The following is a 22,785-nucleotide window of genomic DNA, read 5'->3' as shown; positions in this document are numbered from 1 at the left end:
TCAATATATGTAAACAAGTTACAGAATGAAAGAATATATTCTATACATATTGTTGATTTTAATTTTAACCATTGTTTCATTCGTGTCACTCGACAGTTATTTGTTTCAACTTTTATTATAATAATAATAACAATTATTATTATTATCTCATCAGTCATCAACGTGTTTTTTTATAAGGGACCGCCCACCTGCCAGAACTATAACTGTGTATCTACACGATTGGCTTATCTATTGGTGGCCGCCGCTGATTGGCTACCATCCTGGGAAGTGTTGTGATTAGTTAAAGTAGTGACAACGGGCAGAGTCGGGCGTGCGATGATTGGTCGATCTGTGAGAACCGGAAGAAGCCAAGCACTAGTAAGAGCTTAGTAGCCAGCTTCACTCAAATAACTAGTGTTTGATCCTTATGAAACATACACGTTTGGAATGGTGACGACGTATTTAGCAAACTATTTGGACTGAGCCGTGTCGCTCGTTGCTGCTTTACAACGATTTGATTTGACTAATACAACGCTAAGTAGTTAACCGGACGTCATTTCAGCCATAGTGAAGAACTCCGTTTAGCATCGTTAGCATCGATGACAGCTACTAGTGGCTGATATTGACATTAAACATTTGCTATCTATTACGACTTTCGCGCGTGGTTTAGTTTGTTGAAATAGCGTCACTTTGCCATCGTTGCTGAATGTGCGGGGAAAGAAGAGACGGCGATAGCAGCTCTAGCTAGCAGCTAGCCATGGGGAGAGCCGTGTTTATTTGCACCTTTCTCCTCCTCGTCGTCTTCGCCTGCGGAATCACAGCCGGTAAGTATGCAAAATCTGCTTGGTTGCTGGTTATGACTTGTGCGCTAACCGTGCTTGCAGTGGAGCTCTGTTTTTTGGTCAAGCAATCAGTTGTGTTGGGATGTAGCATCACTGTGGACTATCTTTAAATTGACATTTAAGTTGACTTGTTACTGTTTTGCAGACGAGGAGCCACACGGGAGCGACCCACCAGAGTTAAAGGTGCGTTTAAGTGTTACTATTTTTATTTCACCGATTTTAAAGTCCCAGTAAAGTGGGGGGGGGGGGGAACTCTTATGTATTTGACACACCACCGATATGACTGTTAACACCCCTGCCAAATTTGAATTAAAAAAATAAATCCCAAGTATATGAAAGGGGCTTTAACATCGTGACAAAAAAAACCACTTCGTTTTCCTCCTTGCCGCATGTGATGTGTGTGCATTCAGGACCAACAAGGCAGCCAGATCTTGTCCATACTATGGCTGTAATGTCCCAAAATTTAAAAAAAAAAAATCTGCCCTCTGGGTGACGTGCATGCACTGTAGATAACGTGGCACTCTAAAGCGGCCACAACAGCAGATTTTCTGAAGAGTGTATTTTTTGCACTGTTCTGACTTACTCCATTTACAATTCCCTTTCCTTGCTGTCCACAGCCTTACCATGATCCCGAATCAGAAGAGGACGACGACCATTTGAACTACAAAGTTGTAGCGTCCGTTTCCTCCTCCACCACCGACGCCGACGCCGACCATGCTGCCGATAATGTGCCAGAAGAAAAGCAGCCGGGAGACGTTCTGCCGGGAGAAGAGAAGGAAGACCTGCCAGAACAACATGTGAAAGTGGAGAAACGGAAAGAAGGCAAGGGTTGAAAATTCACCGTCTGCACTTCAGCTGGCAACACTTAACTGTCACTTTTAAGAGGAATTAAGCTTGCAATGATTGCCCACTTTTTCAACATTTTTAACATTCCCACCCCTACTCTATCGCTTCTTCTTAAAGAGAGCTTTTTATTGAATGCTGGGGGAACAGTAAAACACGTACACACTCATGCAGTTTTTATAATGCTTCAAAAAGGTGTTTAGCACACGGCAGGGGTAATATTAATTTGCACTAGCTGTTTGTAACTTTGGAATCGCATGCAAGAATAAGTACGTTGACTTTGCTGGCTGGTAACAAGAGCAGCTGCTTTTTGCAACCTTTGCACTCCCTTGAGAAGTGACAAGTGCTGCGCACCTGTGCCCTCCTACTTTATTAACTCGCCAAGCAAGTAAAATGTTTCCTTCGCTTGCATTCCACTTGCATTTTTCCACATATCAACTGTTGGAATGTTTTTTTTAATTTTATAAACAAGGATTAGAGAAACACGGATATGTTTTTTTTCACGGCCGATGCCGATTAGTTTTCAAGGGGAGGCCAAAGATCGATATTTGGAGCCTATATTTACTTTCACTAAAAAGCATCAAAATAAAAAAATTCCAGCACTTTGTTGAAATGTCTTTAAGCATTTGTTTGTTGAGCAACTTGTTAGCTTAGCAAAAAGTGGAAGCTTTTATTTTTTATCCTTGACAATAGACATCGTTGTTTTAAAATTCTAACAAAAAGTTGAGGGAACTAAATAAGTTAAATTTAAATAAGTAAAAAATTCTAGGTTTTCATACTTTTAACAAAAGTGGAAAAAAATGTTAAATTAATAGAAATTGTTAAAATGAAAATTTATAGCAGTCAATGAGTTAATTTCAAAACAAAACCAGAAGCAGCAAAAAAATAAATAAACCAACAACCTGTTTTTACCCCATATCTAGGGGCGGCCATTTTGCCAAAGTGGCCTCACAGTTCAGTTCATCAGGGCAATCATGGCTTAGCTTGCGAACTTCACATGACCAAAATCAGAAAAACGCTGAGCCGTGATTGGTTGTCATTGGTTGTTACAGCAAGTGACAAAGTGGCCGCCCCCTCAGATGGGGAAAAAAATACAGCCTGTTTTTGCTGCTTAGTTCATGTTCCACTAAAAAAAACAATTTTTTGGGCTTAAATGTGATCTGATTTCGTTTTTTATATTTTGATAAATTGCTTTTAATCAATCAACCCCAGTTCCCGTGGTGAACGGCGGCACAGCCGACGGCGAGCCCTGCGTCTTCCCCTTCATCTTCCAAGGCAACGAGTACTCGGACTGCACCGCCAACGGCCGGGGGGACGGACGACTGTGGTGCTCCACCACCTACAACTACGACAATGACAAGAAATGGGGATTCTGCGAGAGTAGGTCGCAACGTCGACCGTGTGGATACGTTTAGATATGTTTTTGCATTTTTGTTTGCCTTTTGAATTCCCCCATAGCCGAGCAGCAGGCGCAGCTGCGACTGCAGGCGGAGGAGGCGGAAGACGAGTACCAGACCTTCCTGCACACGCTCAACAGCACCACCAGGAGGAGCCAGCGGAAAGTGTGAGTGCCCGTCACGTCAAGCTGTGTCGTGGACTGTCATTCACTGCCATTGACGGCTATAGACGTCATAAATTCATTTGAACTATTTCTATTAGTTTAACATTTTTCCCACTTTTGTTAACAAGAGTATGAAAACCTAGATTTTTTTCTTTTTTACATTTAGAACAGATATAAATTGTGTGATTAATTGTGAGTTAACTAGTGAAGTCATGCAATTAATTACGATTAAAAAAAATGTAATCACCTGACGCCACTCATTTTTAATAATCTTTTCTTTAAAAAAAATATTTTCTTAAAAAAAAAAAAAAAGATTAGAAAAATATTTTTTTAAAGAAAAGATTATTAAAAATGAGTGGCGTCAGGTGATAATTTTTTTTTAATCGTAATTAATCTCATGACTTCACTAGTTACTCACAATTAATCACAAATGTTATATCTGTTCTAATACAATAAAAAAAATCTCGGTTTTCATACTCTTGTTAACAAAAGTGGGAGAAATGTTAAACTAATAGAAATAGTTCAAATGAATTTTTGACGTCTATAGCCGTCAATGGCAGTGAATGAGTTAATTGAAATGGCTTGCGCTTGACTTTTCTCGCTTGCTCGTGCTCGTGCAGGCTGTACGAAAAGCTGCTGAAGGTGGCGGAGGGGGGCCACCAGCGGGCCATGGAGAAGGTGGCGTACGCCATGTTGTTCGGAGACTACATGAGTCAGAACATCAGCCGGGCCAGGGGCATGTTTGAGAAGCTCGCCGCCGAGGGTTCCCCCAAAGCACAGACGGTACTCTTGAAACCTTTTCAGTCAGTTTGATTTATAGAATTGATGTCCAGGAATATGCTTTATCACATGATGGGCAGATTTGGTAACTGAAGTCGGTGCTTGAAATGGACACTCGTGTTGCTGAAGTGTTTTCATTTTGTAGTCTAGGCGCCATCACAAACTGTAGTGTTTTTTTTTTTGTGTGTTTTAATTTATTTGACTTTGTTCTGCCTGTTTCTTTCCCCACAGGCTCTTGGATTTCTGTATGCTGCTGGACTTGGAGTTAACTCCAGTCAAGCAAAGGTGGGTAATGTCACTCTTGCTGTTATTTATTTATTTAACAGTCTTGAGTTTTCACATACAAAACAACGACTCAATAATTCTTATAGCACTACTATTATTATGGGAAAGGGGGAAAAAGATTCATGCTTCCATGTCACTTATCCTGTTTGAAGTTGTGTGATAGTTTAAAAAAAAAATATCTCACTATTTTTTTTTGTGAGTTTTCTTCATTAGAATGTATTTTTTTAATTCATTAATGCAATTATTATTATTTTTAAAATTACGTTTATAACGTGTATTTAATTTGTGAAATTACCATTTTTATTTCCATTAAAAAAAATGTATATAATATTTTTGTAATGTATTGGTATTTTATTTATTTTTTCCAATAGAGTATGTATCAAATAAATTCAAGAATATACATATATAATATACATAAATTAAATTATAGGAAATATTCTTATTTATACATTCCATATTTACTGGTACAATTTTATTTTTAAAACTGAATTTTGTTTTTTGTTTTGTGTATTTTATTGCACGTTATAATTTTAGCAGCGTATGTAAAAACATTTTTAAATATCCTTAATGTTTTATTTTATTTTTTTTTAAACTACAAGTGTGCTATTTATACATTAGAATGCATTTGTATTATTTGATACATTTATTACAAATATTCCAATTTTGATATGATGATTTTGTTGTCATTCTTATTTTCATGAAAAAATGTCCTATATTTTTATTGGTATTTTCAATAATTTTTTTCACAATAGAGTATGTATAAAATAAATAGAAAAATATATATGATAAATAAATATTGCATGTTATAATTTAGCAGCGCAGGAAAAATATTATTATTTTTAAGTGTAGTTGCGTAGTATTTGTTGATGTCTGTTCTGTGGTTGCAGGCGTTGGTGTACTACACCTTCGGTGCCCTGGGAGGAAACTTGATCGCTCATATGATTCTGGTGCGTTTTCCCAACCGTGAACGAAGCAACAGCTGCATTCAAATGTTCTCCCAAAATACTTCTGTTTTTGTGTTTGCCTTGATTAGGGCTACAGATACTGGGGCGGCGTGGGCGTTCCCCAAAGCTGCGAGTCTGCGCTGACGCACTACAAGCTGGTGGCCAATCAGGGTGAGAACGAGCTGCCGCCATTACCCGCTGGCGTGCCGCCTTCAAGCGGACGTTGATGTCTTCCTCTCTCGGCGTCTCAGTGGCCAGCGACGTGTCGCTGACGGGTGGCTCGGCCGTGCAGAAGATCCGGCTGCTGGACGAGCTGGAGAACCCGGGCTCGACCAGCGGCATGCTGGAGGAGGACCTCATCCAGTACTACCAGTTCCTTGCCGAGAAAGGGGACGTGCAAGCGCAGGTATAAAAAGAATAAAAGTTATTGCTAACACTAATAGCATAATTTTGAGACCCTCACTCTTTTCACACTGGTCAGGTGGGACTTGGTCAACTTCACCTGCACGGAGGACGTGGCGTGGAACAGAATCACCAGGTAGCACGTGCCCAAGACAGATTTTGAATCCACCGCTATGAATGATGAATGATGAATGATGTGACGCTTATTGACCACCAGAGGGCGTATGACTACTTCAACCAGGCCGCCAATGCAGGAAACACACATGCTATGGCTTTTCTGGGCAAGGTGAGTGTATTGCTGCCACCCACTGGACCGGTGTGGAACTACTCCAGTCATTTGATCGCTGTGATGAGTTTGAAATGACGTGATCGCTTCTTATGTTTGAAATGTTGTCCCTCAGATGTACAGTGAAGGCAGCGACTTCCTGCCTCAGAACAACGACACGGCCCTGCAGTACTTCAAGAAGGCTTCAGACCTGGTCAGGCATACTTTGAAATATTTCATGCAAATTTGGTTATTATTCTTTCATCATATATTGAGATTATGTACCCCCCCCCCCGCCCCCACCTGCCAGGGAAACCCCGTGGGTCAGAGTGGCCTAGGCATGGCGTACCTGTATGGACGAGGTGTCTCAGTGGTAAACCACATGATCGTAATCACTGATAAAGTCTGAGCAATCCACTAAGATCCCAGACATGAGCCGCACGTCCTTTTTCAGAACTACGAGCTGGCGCTGAAGTACTTCCAGAAGGCAGCCGAACAGGGCTGGGTGGACGGCCAGCTGCAGCTGGGCACCATGTACTACAGTCAGTCGCGGAGCCCGCTTATTATTTTTTTTTTTTCAAATCTCGGATTTGTTGAAGGCACCTGTCAAGACTCTTGAGCCCTTGCATCATTGTGCGCTGCAGACGGCATGGGCGTGAAGCGCGACTACAAGCAGGCGCTCAAGTTCTTCAACCTGGCCTCGCAGGCGGGACACATCCTGGCCTTCTACAACCTGGCGCAGATGCACGCCACCGGCACCGGCGTCATGCGTTCCTGCCACACCGCTGTCGAGGTCAGACACACGGAATGCGGAAATGTCACGAGAAAAGTGCCGTCACGCTTTTTTTGGCAATAAATGCAACAATTAATGCCATTTAAGATAGACTACAAGTAAATATCACAAATAAAATTTGGCTTCATGATTAATTGCCTGCATTTGTCAATTCAAATTTCAGCGTCGTTCACTGGGATTTTAATAATAATAATAATAATAACAATAATAAATTAGATTTGTAATGCACTTTATATTTCAACAATCTCAAAGTGCTACAGAGTAAAAAAAGCCTTGCAAAGGGCTTTTGCAAAAAGAAAAGTTTTAAGAGCACGTTTGAAAATGTCTATAGGCTGTGGAGCCCTCAGGCGTTATTAAAAAAAAAAAAAAAATTACAACAAACTAGCTATAAAGAGAACCCTGTGAAAAGGGACCTTTACTGTTTTATTTGTTTGATTTCTTGCAGCTATTCAAGAACATGTGCGAGCGCGGCCGCTGGTCCGAGCGTCTGCTGACGGCGTACGGCAGCTTCAAGGAGGGCGACAGCGACGCGGCGCTGGTGCAGTACCTGCTGCTGTCCGAGCAGGGCTACGAGGTGGCCCAGAGCAACGTGGCCTTCATTTTGGACCAGAGTAGGACTACAGTTTGTCTTGTTTGACACGTTTTGTAAAAGTGGTGTGATTTTTCAAATACAAATTGGAAACGGACAATTCTATTGGAACAGTGTTCTGTTGTTGCTACACTTTTGAGACTTGCATTTCCCCCCCCACCCCCACCAGAGGGCGTCAACATCTTCAACGAGAACGAGACATATCCTCGAGCTCTGCTTCACTGGACCAGAGCAGCCGCTCAAGGTGCCATCACACATCCCGTCCCGCATATTCCATCAGGCATAGTCGTCACATTGGAGCTCTCTCGGCAGGTTACACGGTGGCCAGGATCAAACTGGGCGACTACCACTTCTACGGCTTCGGCACCGATGTGGACTACGAGACGGCCATCATCCACTACAGGCTCGCTTCAGAGCAGCAGAACAGCGCCCAGGCCATGTTCAATCTGGGTTATATGCACGAGAAGGGACTGGGGATCAAACAGGTACGTGCGCATTGTATCTCATTGTCGACGTTGGCGACAAGAACATGAAAATGATATTACTTGGCCTTCGCGCAGGACATCCACTTGGCCAAGCGCTTCTACGATATGGCAGCAGAAGCCAGTCCTGATGCCCAGGTGCCTGTCTTCCTGGCACTCTGCAAGCTGGGCCTGGTCTACAGCCTGCAGTACATGCAGGACCTCAATGTGAGTACTCATCCCTTACCTTTTTATTATTATTTTTTTTTTATTATTATTATTATTATTATTTTTTTTTTTACAAAACATAGGTACATATACTCATTTGAGCATATGATTTTTTGGGGCTGTGTACAGCGCATTTTTTAATGCAAAAAATAAAAACAACTATTAGACAATTTAAAAAAATTATAATAATTCTAAAGTACTGGTGGGGGGAAAAAAGAGGGAAAATACCAAATACAGGGTCTCAGGAAAATAATTAAAATGGAGAGAAAAATTATTTAGATCAAGAAAAATTTAACAAAAAAAGATGCAAATGTTTGGGGGCGAAAATACAGAATATTATGAGAAAAAAATGACAATGATATCAAAAATGATAAATGAAACAAACACTGAAACGTACACAAATATTAGGGAAAAAATAGAAAAATACTAGAAAAAAAGAGAAAAATATTGGGGGGGGGGGGTGTACGACTCTAGCCGTAGGAAAAAACCGGGAAAATGCAGCCCACTCTAAGATAGTCACTCTATAAGGCTAAGTCTACCAAAGCACTTTAATTGCTGCTTTCGAAACAAACTCTAAACAAACAGCGCCCCCTGGCTTCCCAGGCCGGGCCTGCATGTTACAATGACAATAAAGATTCTATATCTAAAAACAATATCAACCCACAGCTAGCTATCTTAACACACATTCACTGACACCCACATCACTCACCAGGCCATGCCCCGCCTATTAAAGCGAAACACACTCAAAAGTCACAAAAATAATACCTGCACCTCACATGTGCGATATTGTTAACAATGCAGTGTCACTTTTGATCCAGTCCTTGTAATCATGCCTTTATCGTCAGATGGGGGATCTGGTCTCTCAGGCGGACCTGGACCAGCTCCTGGGCCCCGAGTGGGACCTCTACCTCATGACGGTCATCGCCCTGCTGCTGGGCACCGTCATCGCCTACCGCCAACGCCAGCACCAGATCATGCTGCCCCCTCGGCCCCCCGCGCCCCCACCCCCACCCCCGCCGACTCCGCCCCCACCCGCCGCCGACGCCGAAACACCGCAGGAGCAACCGCAAGCCCAAGGCGAGGAAGAAGAGCGGCAATGAGAACGGCAGGAGACTGGCGAACACTCTCCGGAGTAGCTCGTGCTTGCCGGCTTGACGCGGACGCACTCGGGCTTTCTCCCAAAGACACAAAATGGCCGCCGGTGTGTGCAGTTTCTTGAGAGGAAGACACAGTTGCGGGACTCCTTGGGACTCGGGAGTGAAAGACGCGCTGGATTTCAAACGATCAAAGAAAATAACACCCATCTATTTTGAAATTCATCTGAAAGAAAGGTTTTTGTGCATGTTTTATTTGATTGCAGACACTTTTATTTTTCTTTCAATAGACATTAGTTCCAGAAAGCGTGTCGTGTCCAACAAATTTTAATTTATGCAACAGCTGGACTGGGATTTTCCAGGCTTTTTTTTTTCTCCCTCATTATTTAATTTTAATCCTCCTCATTATTAGTTTTTCGTAACCTGCAATACGACAACAACCGTGAGGAAACTTAGTATTCCACCAAAACTGATGTTTTTTTTCTTTTCACATGCATGACATCATCACCATAAAAAATGAAATGAAATTATAATGAAAAAATCTAATGAAACACTGGTCATTTTTAATGTCTTTATTAAGTTTATAGACGTTAATAATAATAATTAATAAAATGTAGGTGAGTATGAAAGGATAATGGTCCATGGATTGTTATTTTTAGTCATGCGTTTGAAAGTTTCCTTGAAATCCCACTTTAAGGTCCTGGAAGGGGATACAATGAAAATTGTTGTCTTTTATTGAAGTATGGAACTTTTTCCCCCCAAAATAACTTAACAATACAATAAGCTTTTTATTTGACCATTTATGACTGGAATGCCTTCTAATTAGTAGATTAGCACCTTAACTGTTCACAATGGGTACTCCTGCAAGACTGGAATCGAATTTCCCGCGCCACGTCTGCGGATGTGACGTGTAATGTGCATGGTGTCTGTGAAGAACGGTATGTGCAGTTTCAATTTTCGTCAGCAGGTGGCAGTAGCGATTCTGTGCAATTCGTTAAAAAAACGAATTTGATAAAATTTAGGACAGGGTTATTTTTTTTTCAAGAATCCTGATTAACTTTCAGCTAACATGCAACATTCACCTTTCCAAGAAAATCTCATAAAATACAAACTGGAGTAAATATTAACCAAAATTCAAATCATTCAATTTCCAGTATTTTTTATTTCAGCATTTATTTGTAAAAAAAAAATCTCATTCATTTAAAAAAAGTGGGCAAAAAGGTGGTGTGGAAAGCTTCGCTCCCTATTGGATGATTCCAGCTGTCAGTCATTCCTCATAGGCGGGGCCCTGCCGCTAAAGTGCTGAAAGTGCTAAAGTGACTCGCTGCAGGGGTGCCCCACTGATTGACTTTGCCCCGTTGCACATCACCACTACTACTATGGGGTGGCTTTGTGTTGCCGTGGCAACGTGTGTGCTGGTGTCGCGCTGTGTCAAAGGTAAAGTGCTGGAAACCCCCGTGTGTTGTTGTTTGTATTTTTTTACTCATCAGCACACAGCATTTTATTTACCGGTTAGTGAATAACCTTTTAATTTCTAAGGTGACAACTGGTGGTGGAAGTATGAAGAGGGAATACGGCATTACAGCAAAGAGGCACTCAATAAGGTACTGTTTAGTAAAAAAAATAAATGGTGAATTTGCTTTATTTGCTACAACTAAATCACCTTTTAACTTTCTGTTCTTAATTTTCATGACTAATCCGTTTCAGGAAGTCTGACTAGAATGGACTCACAAAAACTAAAGCAGTATTTCCCATTGGAACAAATGTAAATACAATTAATCTGTTCTAGACAGCCTAACAAAAATACTATAGCTTTTGTTGAGAGTAAAATCTGGATGGCTAATCAAGTGGATAAATGAACACTTAACATCACTTTTTGGAAGACTTTTGAGGACAGCCATTTTCTTAAGAGTTTCATGTTCCAGGGCTATTGTGTAAAAATGACTTTCAGAGAAGTTGGGGAAACAAAATCATATTAGTATTGATGGTTGCATACACGATGTTCCTTCTGGCAATCTTCCTATGTTGTTTTGATACATACAAAGAATAACTTTACTGTTGCCATGTTTGGTTTGTAAATTACAATATAGAAATATTTTTTAAAGTTGGGGAAACATCATGGTAACATCCTGTCAAAAGCCAGGCCTTCAAAATAAAAGCATAACATTACAATGAACAATTCACCGCACTTTTTTTTTTAACCATATAGTGGCTTATTTAGCAAAAAGTGTGATAAAACTTAAACATTGCCGAGCAGACCGGGGGAGTCACTCCTGGCGCGACTCGACAACACAAGCAGCATTGACAATCCATTCTTAGGTAAGTCCGTGCGTGCTGTCGAGTCGCGCCGGGAGTGACGTCATGCAGCCGACATATTCGGCCTTTGGAGGACCCAGCCTTGTGAATTTGGACACAAGCGTTGCCTTGAGTTGGTCACACTGACCAATGAATGAACACTTTTGTATTTAGGACTTGAACTGAACTCTTTGTGCTATTACTATATGTTTTATGAAGTACAATATAATAGAGTTCAATTTGACTTGATAAAAACAAAAACAAAAAAACTAACGGTATATCCATTAATTTCAATGGGGGGTAGAAACCAGCGACCCTTGTGAGGACAAGCGGTTAAGAAAATGGATGGAAGATGATTGTAACGTAAGGTGACTTAAGCTCCAAATTTGGTCGACGTGACCAACTTTGGCCTTTAGGGGGAGCTAGATAACATCAACCACATGGAGTCGTACCTCATTTTAAAGACCTGGATGAGGGCTTGAAATCTTCAAACATTCTCGTTATGTCACACACACACACACACAATGACGCACAAACAACTACCACGTCTCTTCAGGAGTTTCCAGAGAAAACTCGCCCAGTCGGCTTCAAGCATCCAGCCTTCCAGTGTCCTGATATGAGCCCCTCGCCTTCAGCCCCTTCCTCAGGTGGCTTTCAGACTCTCACGCACGCACGCACGTACTCCGTCATCATCTTCATCTTTCCTCCTAGTGGAGCTGGTGAAAGCGGGCGATATCAAAGTGGTGGCCGCCTTGGGTGATTCTCTCACAGTAGGTGCTGCTTTTGACCACTGGACGTTTCATTAGGTACACCTGCATGTTCCGTGTGCGTGTTTTTTTTTTTTTTTTTTTTTTTCGTGCAGACGGCCATCGGAGCCAACGCCACCACCGTCCTGGGCATTCCCATCGAGTTCCGCCACGTGTCCTGGAGGTGAGAAACGTACAACCTCAAATATTTGAAGGGTCTAATGATTGATGAAATGTCCATTAATGTCGTCTTCAAGCATCGGCGGTTATGGTTCATATGAGGACGTCATTACGTTGCCGAGTAGGTTTTTCTTTTTTCAAATCCCCGCTTATGCCTTTCATCTTCTTCAACACTGACGTCATGCGTGTGTTTGCCAGACATCCTGAAACTTTTCAATCCCAACCTGCTTGGCGCCGCCCCAGGAAAAACGCTTCACGGCATGGAGGCCCACCTGGGCCAAACGGGCCTCAACCTGGCCGTGACGGGTCACAACACCTTGTACGAACTGTCCTTCGTTTCTGTTTCCATGGCAACTCACTTCTGAATTTACAGCTCATATTTCACCCTTTTTTTTTCTTTTTTTTTGCCAGCAACCTTCCTGGCCAGACGAGACATTTGATTGACACCCTAAGAGGTTTTGAGGTATTGAAACAGTGTTGTGGTCAAAAGTCTTGGGACAGCATGAGGCCCAAGATGCTTGTTTGTCTCTCGCCAGGGTTTGAACTTTGAGAAGGACTGGAAACTTCTGACCATTCTCATAGGCATGAACGACATCTGCGACTATTGCAAAGACAAGGTGCGTCTTTCGTATTATTCGTGTTATCCATAATCAGAGGTGGCAAATCCAGGTCCGGAACGTAAAAATATTGCCACAGTTAGGCTTTAGCCCCAGCTAGCAACCATGGTGCTTGTTTATCTTTTAGCTAGCTCCCTAGCTAGCTCCCATGGTGCTTATTTATCTTTTAGCTAGCTCCCTAGCTAGCTCCCATGGTGCTTGTTTATCTTTTAGCTAGCTCCCTAGCTAGCTCCCATGGTGCTTGTTTATCTTTTAGAGAGCTAGCTAGCAAGCTAGCATCAGGGGCTAAAGCCAAACTGTGGAAGGTTTTTACTTTCCGGACCTGGGTTTATCACCTCTGTCCATAATGAAGAGTGATTATGTATGTTTGTCTTTCATTGATCTGAGTTGTCTTTGTTTTGCTCACAGGCTCTCTTCTCTGCCGAGAACTTCATTCACTACATGACCGTCTCCTTGGAAATGCTCATGAATGAGGTCAATGAAAGATGAATGACGTTGTTTTTGCTGGCAACGAGGATGATCGTTTTATATCGATAATATGCCGCCGGCATCAAATTTGACCTCAATTATTTTGTGGCCAACTGAAGGTCATGTGCATTAAAATTCCTTGTTTACCAGATTGACTCATACGAACCGCTTTCAGGTTCCTCGCATGATCATTAACGTGGTGCAGATCCTTCCCATGCAGACGCTGAGGGAGGTGCACAAGCCCACGCCGGGCTGCCTGCTCCAGCGGTAAGTGGCATCAACAAACGGATTTTTAAGATTTTCACGACTTGGCTTCTGACTTGCTTGCAATTTAGCGTGGAATTGATTTCCTTGACTTTTGCCGCGGTAATTTTGGACTTGAATGAAACTTGAAAGTCAAGATTCACTCCCGCCTCTGACGTAGTCTAACGTGGATTTAAATCTACTTCAGCTCCTTCTGCTCGTGCCTGATTGAACCAGTGGGTCGTTCTGATGAGCTACGTGAGCTGGTGGAAATCAATCTGGAGTTTCAGGTACAACTACGACACTTCTTTTACTGGTCGTTATGTTAATTGCAATCATTTTTGCTGTGCTGAAATTGCTTTCAAAATGAGCCTTATAGGTCCGCTTCAAACCAAGATGGCTCACTTGCTCTGTCTTCCCAGTTGTGGGTTCTTGAGACTTTTTTGTGGGTCTCTTCATGATAGAAATGTCAAACAAATTTTATGTTGCTAAGTAAAACTAGCTTCAGGGGCTGAATTTTTAAATAAAATAAAATATTTCAGGAGGATTTGTGGACCTAGCAATGGCTCTAAAATGGCTGCTTCAAACCAAAATGGCTGCCGCCTTGTGTCTTTCCAGCCATGGGTTCTTGAGACTTTTTTGTGGGTCTCCTCATGATAGAGATGTCGACCAAATTTTATGTTGCTAAGTGAAACTTGCTTCAGGGGCTGAATTTTGAAATAAAATAAAATATTTTGGGGGTGTTACTAGACCTTGCAATGGCTGCTTCAAACCAAAATGGCTGACTTCCTGTGTCTTCCCAGTCGTGGGTTCTTGAGACTTTTCCCCTCATGATAGACATGTCAACCAAATTTTATGTTGCTTAGTAAAACTTGCTTTGGAGGCTGAATAAAAAAAATAAAATCTGTGGGTACTATTGACCGGGAAATGGCCAAAAAGACCGTCAACTAAAATGGCTGACTTCCTGTTCCTTGCCTGTCATGTGTTCTTGAGACTTTTTTTTTGAACATGCCTTACCAAATTTCATGTTGCAAAGTGAAACTCACAACAATTTCTCCCTTGACTTCCTTCCACAGAGAAGATTGGAGTCGTTGCTGCTTGCCGATCGCTTCTTCAGGGACGACTTTGCGGTGGTCCTGCAGCCGTTTTTAAAACAAGCCGACCCTCCGCGCCTTCCCGTAATCCGCCGCAACAGCGCCGTGACATCACCGCCACGACGTCACCTTTCCCCTCTTCTCATTGGCTATTCGTTTCTCCGAGCAGAGCGGCAAGATCGACATGAGTTACTTCACCCATGACTGCTTCCACTTCACCATCAAAGGCCACGAGGAGCTGGCCAAGGGCCTGTGGAACAACATGGTCGACCACACCAACGCTATTCTTTTGACTGACTATTCCATTATTTTATTTATTTATTTTTGTAAAGCATCACTCCATGCTTCTGTGTGCACAGTTTCAGCCCGAGGGAGGAAAGACGGTGGTGAGCAGTTTTTCAGACCCCATCACTCTCGTGTGTCCACCCACGGTAAGGCGTGATGTGATCAGGCGCGGTGCGTTCAGGCTCGCTCGGATATAACGGTGTCGCCTCATTTGAATGACTTTTGTCCGTTTGTGGCGGCACAGGATCACCCGTACATCTTCACCCGACCCCCCTCGGCCAGGTCCGGTCAATGTTCCGGACCCCGGGCGCCGCCGGTGGAGGTCATCTACTTCCTGCTGGCTGTTCTCGTGGCGTTCGGGCGTCGTGGTTTTTTGTAAGACATTTCCCAAACAAGTAAGTCTTTTCACATTCTGACGGAAAGACAATAATAAGCTTCATTGTATCAATTTGAAGGACAAGGACCTTTTTTTTTTTTTTTCAAATTGCTGTACATGTTTTTAAAATGTTTTTGTTTTGTAAAGAGTCTTTGAAACCAAATATAGTGTATTTATAAACCTTTGTAGGAACAATAAAAAAACACACACAAGCAAACCCTCCATGACTGTTGATGGAACAACAATAACAAGAAATAGGAATGTTTGATACCATTTTTTTTCAGACCGATACCAGTACGAGTATTCCCTAATACTCAATAAAAAATATGAATTTCATTTAACAAAATGGCAAATAATGGTGAAGACCTTTCTTTCAGACACAGATGCTGTCAAACTTGCAGTATAGCGCCAACTACTGCAGAGGAGGACTTACTGATGTCATATTTTTATTTGTATTTATTATAAATATATATATATAATCCTATACATATGTTATATTGTATGTCAAGGCACCACTATATATTGGAATAATTGTATATACAGTAAATAATGCATAAATAAAAGCCGACGATGCAATTATCATTCTTGTCAGCCCCGCCCCTTCCTCTTGTGTCTAGCCAATCAGACACCAGCCTGCCCTTCCTTGCCTTTCACCAAGCGGACTCTTATTTATTTCTTTAATTTATTCTTATTTCTCATCCTGCCGTGCTACTTTTGCGTCTTCTTCTTCTTCTTCTGCCACGTGACGTGAAAATGAATTATTGATGATCTCCGGCTCGCCTTGAGCTTCGCTTTTCTTTCTTTCTTGCACTTTTCATGACACTCCCACCACAACGGAACGTAACCGCTTGTATTGTCACGTCCCTCTAAATTAAATACGTTTGCTGCGTTGAACAGTCTGAATCCCATTCAAGGTGTTTCATATTTGATTTTGTTTTCCATTCCTGACTCGCTGCTTCCCAGCGCGTCCTCCTGTCACGTTGCTGCTTTGAAAAATGCACCAGTTTGTGAGTTTCCCCACAAACTTGTCATCGCATACTTCTCCGACCTGCTTTTTAAAATGCACTAAAAAGAGAAAAGTACGCCACAAAAATTCCATATGTGCCCAGCAATCCTTGTGCATTGAAAGGTTCAAACCCGCCATCGGTGATAATCTGCGATAAGTGATCATATCAAATTATTTCTTCATAGTTTATAATATTAACACATTGAGAAACGTATTAAAACACGCTTTTTAAGCAAATTATAAGCATATTTGAACACACTTAAAATATAGAAAAAATATTGTAGTGTCTGTGCCTTTAAGAGGCGGGGCCGCTGGGGCAGCGTGTGAGTGTCCGTGTGTGAGCTGTAGCTGACAGCAGCTTTAGCGTGAGTGTGCTCAGTTTTTGTGTGTGTGTGTGTGTTTGTTTTACTGCTTTCAATAAACGTCTGAAAGTGTATCAGCGGCTGTGGCTCTCCTTTCCCACACGCAAGGGCATCACAATAACCCAGAAAAAAGATTGCTCGTCGCAATTAGTTTGATGCAAATGACATTAGGTCAATGAAAACAATTATAATTCGGAATTCCATTCAAGTGCATAATATGAATGCATTCAGTACATTTTACATAAACCATTAATTGAGAAAAAAAAACAGTTCTATGTAATAATTAGAAATGCTGTTCAAGAATGAAAAAAGTCATGAAATGTGTACATTGGTCCTGAATATATGATTATTTTATTTAATAACTAATAAAAAAAATTGTTCAAAATGTATTTACTTTTAAATTGCTTTTACTGTATATTTATTTAATTAGGGCACCTACAGCCCTCCACAAAAGAGCTTCTAAGCTGGTCTCGGGTTCATTGTTTGCTGATGAATCGATTTTTGTTGTAAATGTAATATTTATCATGGGACATATGCGTCACCCGACATACTTGGTGCACCTGCAACCACATTGTCTCGCTCTTTGTTCCTGCTGACTTACATAAAGGTCTTATTATGAGCTTCAAAGAAAACATTATTCATGTGTAAACAAAAGGACTCGGCTGCCTCGCGCAGGGCAAACATGGACGAGGCTGCCGCTTATTGTCCTCCCGGAAGAAGAAAAAAAACCTCAACAAGGGACGCTCGGGTCTGCTGTTGACGTTTGAAGCTAAGCAAACAAGCTCTCTTTTTTTAATGTCAGTAACTACTCAGGCCTGATGCTTACTGGACACTTGGACGCAACAATGGAGCCAAAATGGCCACCGTGTAAACAAATGTACATTCTGTGATTCATTAGCGCTTTTTGTGTGTGTGTGTGTGTGTGTTGTAACAAAGTGCTGATTATTCATCACTTTCAATCTGATTCATGTAATTTTATTCAAGTAGTCATCAGTGTGGACAGAGGGAGAAAGTACGTAATAATAATAATGAACAGCTACAAAAACTAATATTTTACATGTAGCAATTTTCCCTCCAATTTAGTAGAAAACTAAACCATGTTGTGTGTTTGTGTCTGAGCGTCAGTGGTAACCTACAGCAGCTCCTTGAGGCACTCCTATAAGTCAAGATATCACTTTTCTTTGCCAATAAAGCTATCCTTTTTTCAATTACAGATAATTGTAATTATTTAGAATGTCAGCCCTGGATAGTTTGTTTAAATTGTCTTATTCTATGATGAATAATCTGTTTATTAAAATTGTAGAAATATGTGACGATATAATGAATATATGAAAAAAAAAATCTCCGTGCTAAAGAATTGCGAATGATATCTATCATTCCCTGAGCAAGATGGTGGCACGAGCAGGTGCACCGCTACCGGCTTGACGTCACTTCCGGCCCAGCGTCTTCGTTATAAAGGAGAGCGGTGACTGATTTTGCTGGAGGTGTCGGCGGAGAGGTAAAGAACGAGGGTGCCGGCTCCATCCCTACAGAAGGACATTCGAATATCAACACAAACGCCGCCAGAATGCGTCCATAATCCATCCAATTTTATTTTTGGACGCAGTTTGGTTAAAGAAGCGTCTACTCTCGGAGACATTTTTTTTTTCTGCAAACATGATCTTGTTGCTGACTCTGACTCTCCTCCTCAAAAGCGGTGAGAGACGATATTTTTTATGTTTTACATGACACTTCGTATTTATGTACATTATTTGCGTTTACTGATTTATTTTCATCATTTTTTGTGTGACAGTTTCATCGTTGCCGGTGACTCCGAGTGTGCTGGAGGATGACGACGTCAAGGTAGAAAATGCAAAATTTCAATTATTCACGTAATGAAGTACAAGCCTGGTGGCCACTTCATTAGGTACACATATTCAATTTCCTTGTATTTATTATTGAACTGTTTGTCAATGTGTCAATACTGTAGTTGGAAGGCGCAGGTGTACCTAATGTTCTGGCCTCCTGAGAGTGTAACACGCACACACAGGCACACATAAATAACGCCATTAAGTGAATTGTCCACTGGGGGGTGATCTTGGGTTTTTTAAAGGAATAACAATTAATTAAGCAGATTGCACCTCGATGTTTCTACACACACACTCTCGCGTTCTCTATCTCAATTTTAATCCCCACAACGTTATTAACACTCTTTTGTGGCATCTACGCTCAGGTGATGAAATGCGTGGTGGAGGCGCTGGCGGATGTGCTGTCCAGGCCACGCCCACTTCCCGTCAGCCAACAATGTCTGCACACACTAAGGACAGGTAAGATTTTTTAATTGTATTTATTTTTGTATGAATTGGGATAACCTTCTGTAAGATCTACTGTCTTGTAATCGATTGATTGGCCGCTTTGTTGCTAGGCAGAGTCTGTGGGGGCACAAATATTTATGCCACCATTGAATTTACATTTAGAAATTAGCATTTGCAAGCAAAAATAAGTCCAATTATTCATCAAATGATTTAACTATTTTTTAAAGTTATAAATTGAATGATAGTTGCAATGTTAAAGGGTAGACTATTATTTGCTGTTACTCCACAAAAAATCTACTTTTATTTAGGCAAATGCAGACAGTAGAAGGCAGGAGGCATTAATTTTTTCCAAATGTATATTATACGTTAACATAATACTTGAAAATAATACTGAAATAACAATGAAGTCATATTTTTCACAAATTCCCGATAATAATAATGACCTATATATATATATATTTATTTATTTTACACCTTATACAGTATATAATTGTTTATAAAAGTTATATTATTATTAATAGTTATCAGTAATATTACACCATTAAAACCATATTATTATAATATGTGTGGTATAATAAATATAATGCATAATTCACGTGACTAGGTTATTTTTTCCTGGAGGGAAAAGAGAGGTGTTTATTTGAGTTGAGGCTTTTATTTTTTTGTCGCTATCGGTGTGACTTGAGCTTTGGAGCAAGGACTGCCTGGCTTAGTGCCATCCGGTTAATAGATTGGTTGGCGCAGGGCATGCTGGGTAAAAAAAAAAAAAAACAGGAAGGAAAGATGAAGTTACATGTTACCTTGATGATGTCCTTTTATCAGACCGTGTGTGTGCGTGTGTGTGTGTGTGTGCACATTCAAGATGACCGCCTCCTGACACTCCTTCGCCGCTTCGATTTCCTGAAAGAGCTGCAGGACGTCGCCACCCTGGGTAGTTTATTTATTATTTTAAATAACACATTGCTCATGCACGTTTGTGGCCCCTTCATTAGGCACACCTGTGCATGAGATCCAGTACAAGAGCTAAATGGAAAAGATGCGTCTGTATACGCAATACGGTCGTTTGGTTTATTCGCCATGAAAGAGCGCGTGCAAGGCTTGCTATATTGGATGCAGGCTTCCATAATGTTATGGCTTTAAATGGACACTAGGTGGCCTGTCACCTGGACTTAGGCGCCATTGAACCCCATCGCATGATGCCAGCTCATGAAAATGCAGAAATGTAATATAATAAATGCAATTAATAAAAGAGTGAATATAGTAAGTAATCAAATTTCACATCACCGTAAAACACTAGAGCTTGTCGGGAGACTGCGAGCGTGACTGCAAAAATCAATCTCTTACCGTCAATCCAATTTCCCCCCCCCAGACGGATCAATGCTGAGGGCGCGAGGAGGCCCCGGCGAGCACTCCATCCTCTCACAGGAACAGAGGAGGTCGGAAGAGGAGGAGGAGGGAGGAGAAGACGGCGGGATTTGGAGAGGAGGCGAGACGAGGGAGGAGGAGGAGGAGGAGGAGCATGAGGAAGAGGACAAAAAAGGTGATGTGAAAATATCTACACACAAAACTTGATGTCTGATGTGCTTTCAAAGTGATTGATGGACACGACTTCCATTGATGCCAATTAAAAAAAGAGCGTACATTAAGCTAAATAGTACATTTGTTGAACAGGTCAAAACGTTGCAAATGAGACTCAAACAACAATAATAAAGATATTAAAGGCTGTAAACGTTGCAGCTGTTTTTCCAGCTCGGGGATCGGAAGAAAAGAAACGACATACATCAGAAGAAGAAGAGGAGGAGGATGAAGAAGAGGGGATGAGGAAGAGGAGCAAAGGGTTTCTGCCTGAGAAGAAATCAGAAGAGGCGGAGAGGAAGTGGGAAGCCCCCCATCATTCAAAGGAGGTCTCGGAGGAAGAAGGAATGAAGAAGAAGAAGCGGAATCGCAGTCCGGAGGAGAAGCAGCTGCAGATGATCGCTCGGAGGACGCCGGAGGACGAGGATGGCAGCGCCGGAAGGAAGTCAGAGGTAAAAATGTACATTTGTAATTATTATAACATACTCGTTGCATGTTAGTCTCATTTTGGTTTTACAAACATGTTGCAATAGATTTTAAAAATATATTCTATTAAAAAAAATTTTTTTTTTTGTTATTGTGATTTTTAGGTTGTAAATGTGTTTTTTTGTTTCATGTCTAAATATGTAATATGTTTTTAATTAATTTATTATTTTACACAATTATTACTCGAGTTCTGAATTTTTCATCATTTTAAATAATACAGTCTTTGTGAATATATTTTGATTGTAAATTTAGTTTGAATTAATATTTGTTTTGTATTTAGTTAAGTATAAAATGTTAATTTTGTATGACAGTGCCTTTGTAATAATTTTTTGGGGGGTATACATTCAATGTTTTTTTACTTATTTAATTAATAATTCCAAACTAATGTGAATGTGTCCATCCTGTGTTGTGATGATGTCATCAGGACGCCGAGGTGGAAAAACTCGCCGCCATCGAGTCTGAGCTTGAGAACGTGTCCCAGAAACTTCACCAGCTGACGCGAGGCTGAGCCTGAAGCACCGTCTTCCTTCCGGAAGCTTCTTCTTCTTCTTCCAAATAAGAAAACAAGAAAAACAGGGAGAGAGGGCTCCTCCTGCGACCTTCGTTGTGACCCTCACACTTTTGACGTGTTACGGAATTTCTCTTATGTTGTGTTTCATTCCTTTTTTCTGTGTCCTATTTTGTCAATGATTTGAATTTATGTATGGGAAAGTGAATGAGCTTGTGCGTCAAAGGCACATTTTCTGTCCAGTTTGAAGGCAATGTATTGCAAAATGAGACTGGTCACTGTTTAACAAAAAGATAATCAACTCAATGGCTGAGAAACAATTTTTGGATTGAAGGATTGCAATAAAATTGACATGCTAACACTATTTAGCATTATTTTTTAAGTTCAATCTTTTTACTAGAAAAATATCACAAGGTCATTAAATATACATTCTGGAAAAAGTCAAGGAACTTAACACCCCCCTGCTCCCTTAACCTATTGAGTATTTTGACCATTTGTTTTTCCCGCAAATAAATGCAAATAAACGTTTTGCATTATCATTTTAATTGTAACACTGACATCCGAACTGAAGGGGGCGTACGAGAGCACACAGGTTCATTTTGGTCATCGGGTGCCATTCTTCCTTTACGCAAGCACCTAGCAAGCTAGCTTAGCCTACTTTCTTTGATTTTGTCCGACTAAAGGCTGTCTCATCGGACAGTGTAGCTCGCAAACGGTGTAGAATTAACACAAAACTCCCGGACGGCTTTCTCCTTTTTTTGGCCGAAAAAGATTTGACCTCCTCGACTGTACCTGAATGTTACTCCAATTTGTGCTAGCTAGCTTTGCTCATTCTACCATTAAAAAAAGACTGAACACGTTATTAAGAAGAGGACTCATCAAGATTTTTTTTAAATTTTTAAATTATTTTAACTTGGAGTAATCTATTTAGACGGAAATACTTTTGAAGCTCAAAGAAGAAAATGAGAACTTCTATAGTGAAGTGACAAATCTACAAGAAAGGTAAGACAATAAAACATTTTCATTTAAATTAGGCTATTGAAACATAATCCAGAAATCTCATTTGAAAAAAATATATTGTGAACTTGAGTATATTTTTGATGTGGTTTAAAACTATTTGGCGATGGTAAAATACTTTCAAATATAAACCAACCTAATATTCCAGTATACTATGAAGCCATAAT

General features: G+C 40.9%; 3 protein-coding genes across 5 annotated transcripts; all 3 read left to right on the top strand.

Annotated features, from left to right (window-relative positions):
* Window positions 1-313: 313 nt before the first annotated feature.
* Window positions 314-9,701, top strand: sel1l (SEL1L adaptor subunit of SYVN1 ubiquitin ligase). The gene is made up of 21 exons (XM_086061296.1): window positions 314-803; window positions 967-1,004; window positions 1,439-1,643; window positions 2,877-3,044; window positions 3,123-3,228; window positions 3,846-4,008; window positions 4,237-4,290; window positions 5,178-5,237; window positions 5,324-5,405; window positions 5,486-5,640; window positions 5,716-5,772; window positions 5,854-5,922; window positions 6,038-6,115; window positions 6,212-6,274; window positions 6,356-6,443; window positions 6,546-6,694; window positions 7,140-7,305; window positions 7,453-7,527; window positions 7,596-7,768; window positions 7,844-7,972; window positions 8,818-9,701. The coding sequence occupies exons 1-21, from the start codon at window positions 737-739 to the stop codon at window positions 9,070-9,072; spliced, it is 2,400 nt and encodes a 799-aa protein (XP_085917422.1). The 5' UTR covers window positions 314-736; the 3' UTR covers window positions 9,073-9,701.
* A 744-nt stretch (window positions 9,702-10,445) lies between these two features.
* On the top strand, window positions 10,446-16,679 carry LOC147158810 (phospholipase B1, membrane-associated). 2 transcript variants are annotated; one of them, XM_086061298.1, is made up of 16 exons: window positions 10,446-10,503; window positions 10,606-10,670; window positions 11,918-12,008; window positions 12,073-12,131; window positions 12,224-12,291; window positions 12,365-12,408; window positions 12,486-12,606; window positions 12,699-12,750; window positions 12,824-12,904; window positions 13,313-13,378; window positions 13,548-13,639; window positions 13,824-13,905; window positions 14,692-14,793; window positions 14,879-14,974; window positions 15,069-15,140; window positions 15,239-16,679. In XM_086061298.1, the coding sequence occupies exons 1-16, from the start codon at window positions 10,446-10,448 to the stop codon at window positions 15,371-15,373; spliced, it is 1,284 nt and encodes a 427-aa protein (XP_085917424.1). In that variant the 3' UTR covers window positions 15,374-16,679. The 2 variants fall into 2 exon arrangements, with proteins under 2 accessions (XP_085917424.1, XP_085917423.1); XM_086061297.1 differs by having other exon boundaries at window positions 14,879-15,140.
* A 1,496-nt stretch (window positions 16,680-18,175) lies between these two features.
* On the top strand, window positions 18,176-21,965 carry chga (chromogranin A). Of its 2 annotated transcripts, none has more exons than XM_086060541.1 (7): window positions 18,176-18,434; window positions 18,531-18,580; window positions 18,951-19,044; window positions 19,895-19,963; window positions 20,402-20,572; window positions 20,782-21,059; window positions 21,518-21,965. In XM_086060541.1, the coding sequence occupies exons 1-7, from the start codon at window positions 18,395-18,397 to the stop codon at window positions 21,599-21,601; spliced, it is 786 nt and encodes a 261-aa protein (XP_085916667.1). In that variant the 5' UTR covers window positions 18,176-18,394; the 3' UTR covers window positions 21,602-21,965. The 2 variants fall into 2 exon arrangements, with proteins under 2 accessions (XP_085916667.1, XP_085916666.1); XM_086060540.1 differs by having other exon boundaries at window positions 18,177-18,434; window positions 20,770-21,059.
* Window positions 21,966-22,785: the final 820 nt, after the last annotated feature.

Source organism: Leptonotus elevatus, chromosome 18 (assembly GCF_054856555.1).
Source record: "Leptonotus elevatus isolate MCC_2025b chromosome 18, RoL_Lele_1.0, whole genome shotgun sequence".
Taxonomy (NCBI): Eukaryota; Metazoa; Chordata; class Actinopteri; order Syngnathiformes; family Syngnathidae; genus Leptonotus; species Leptonotus elevatus.
This window is presented reverse-complemented; position numbering and strand designations above follow the sequence as displayed.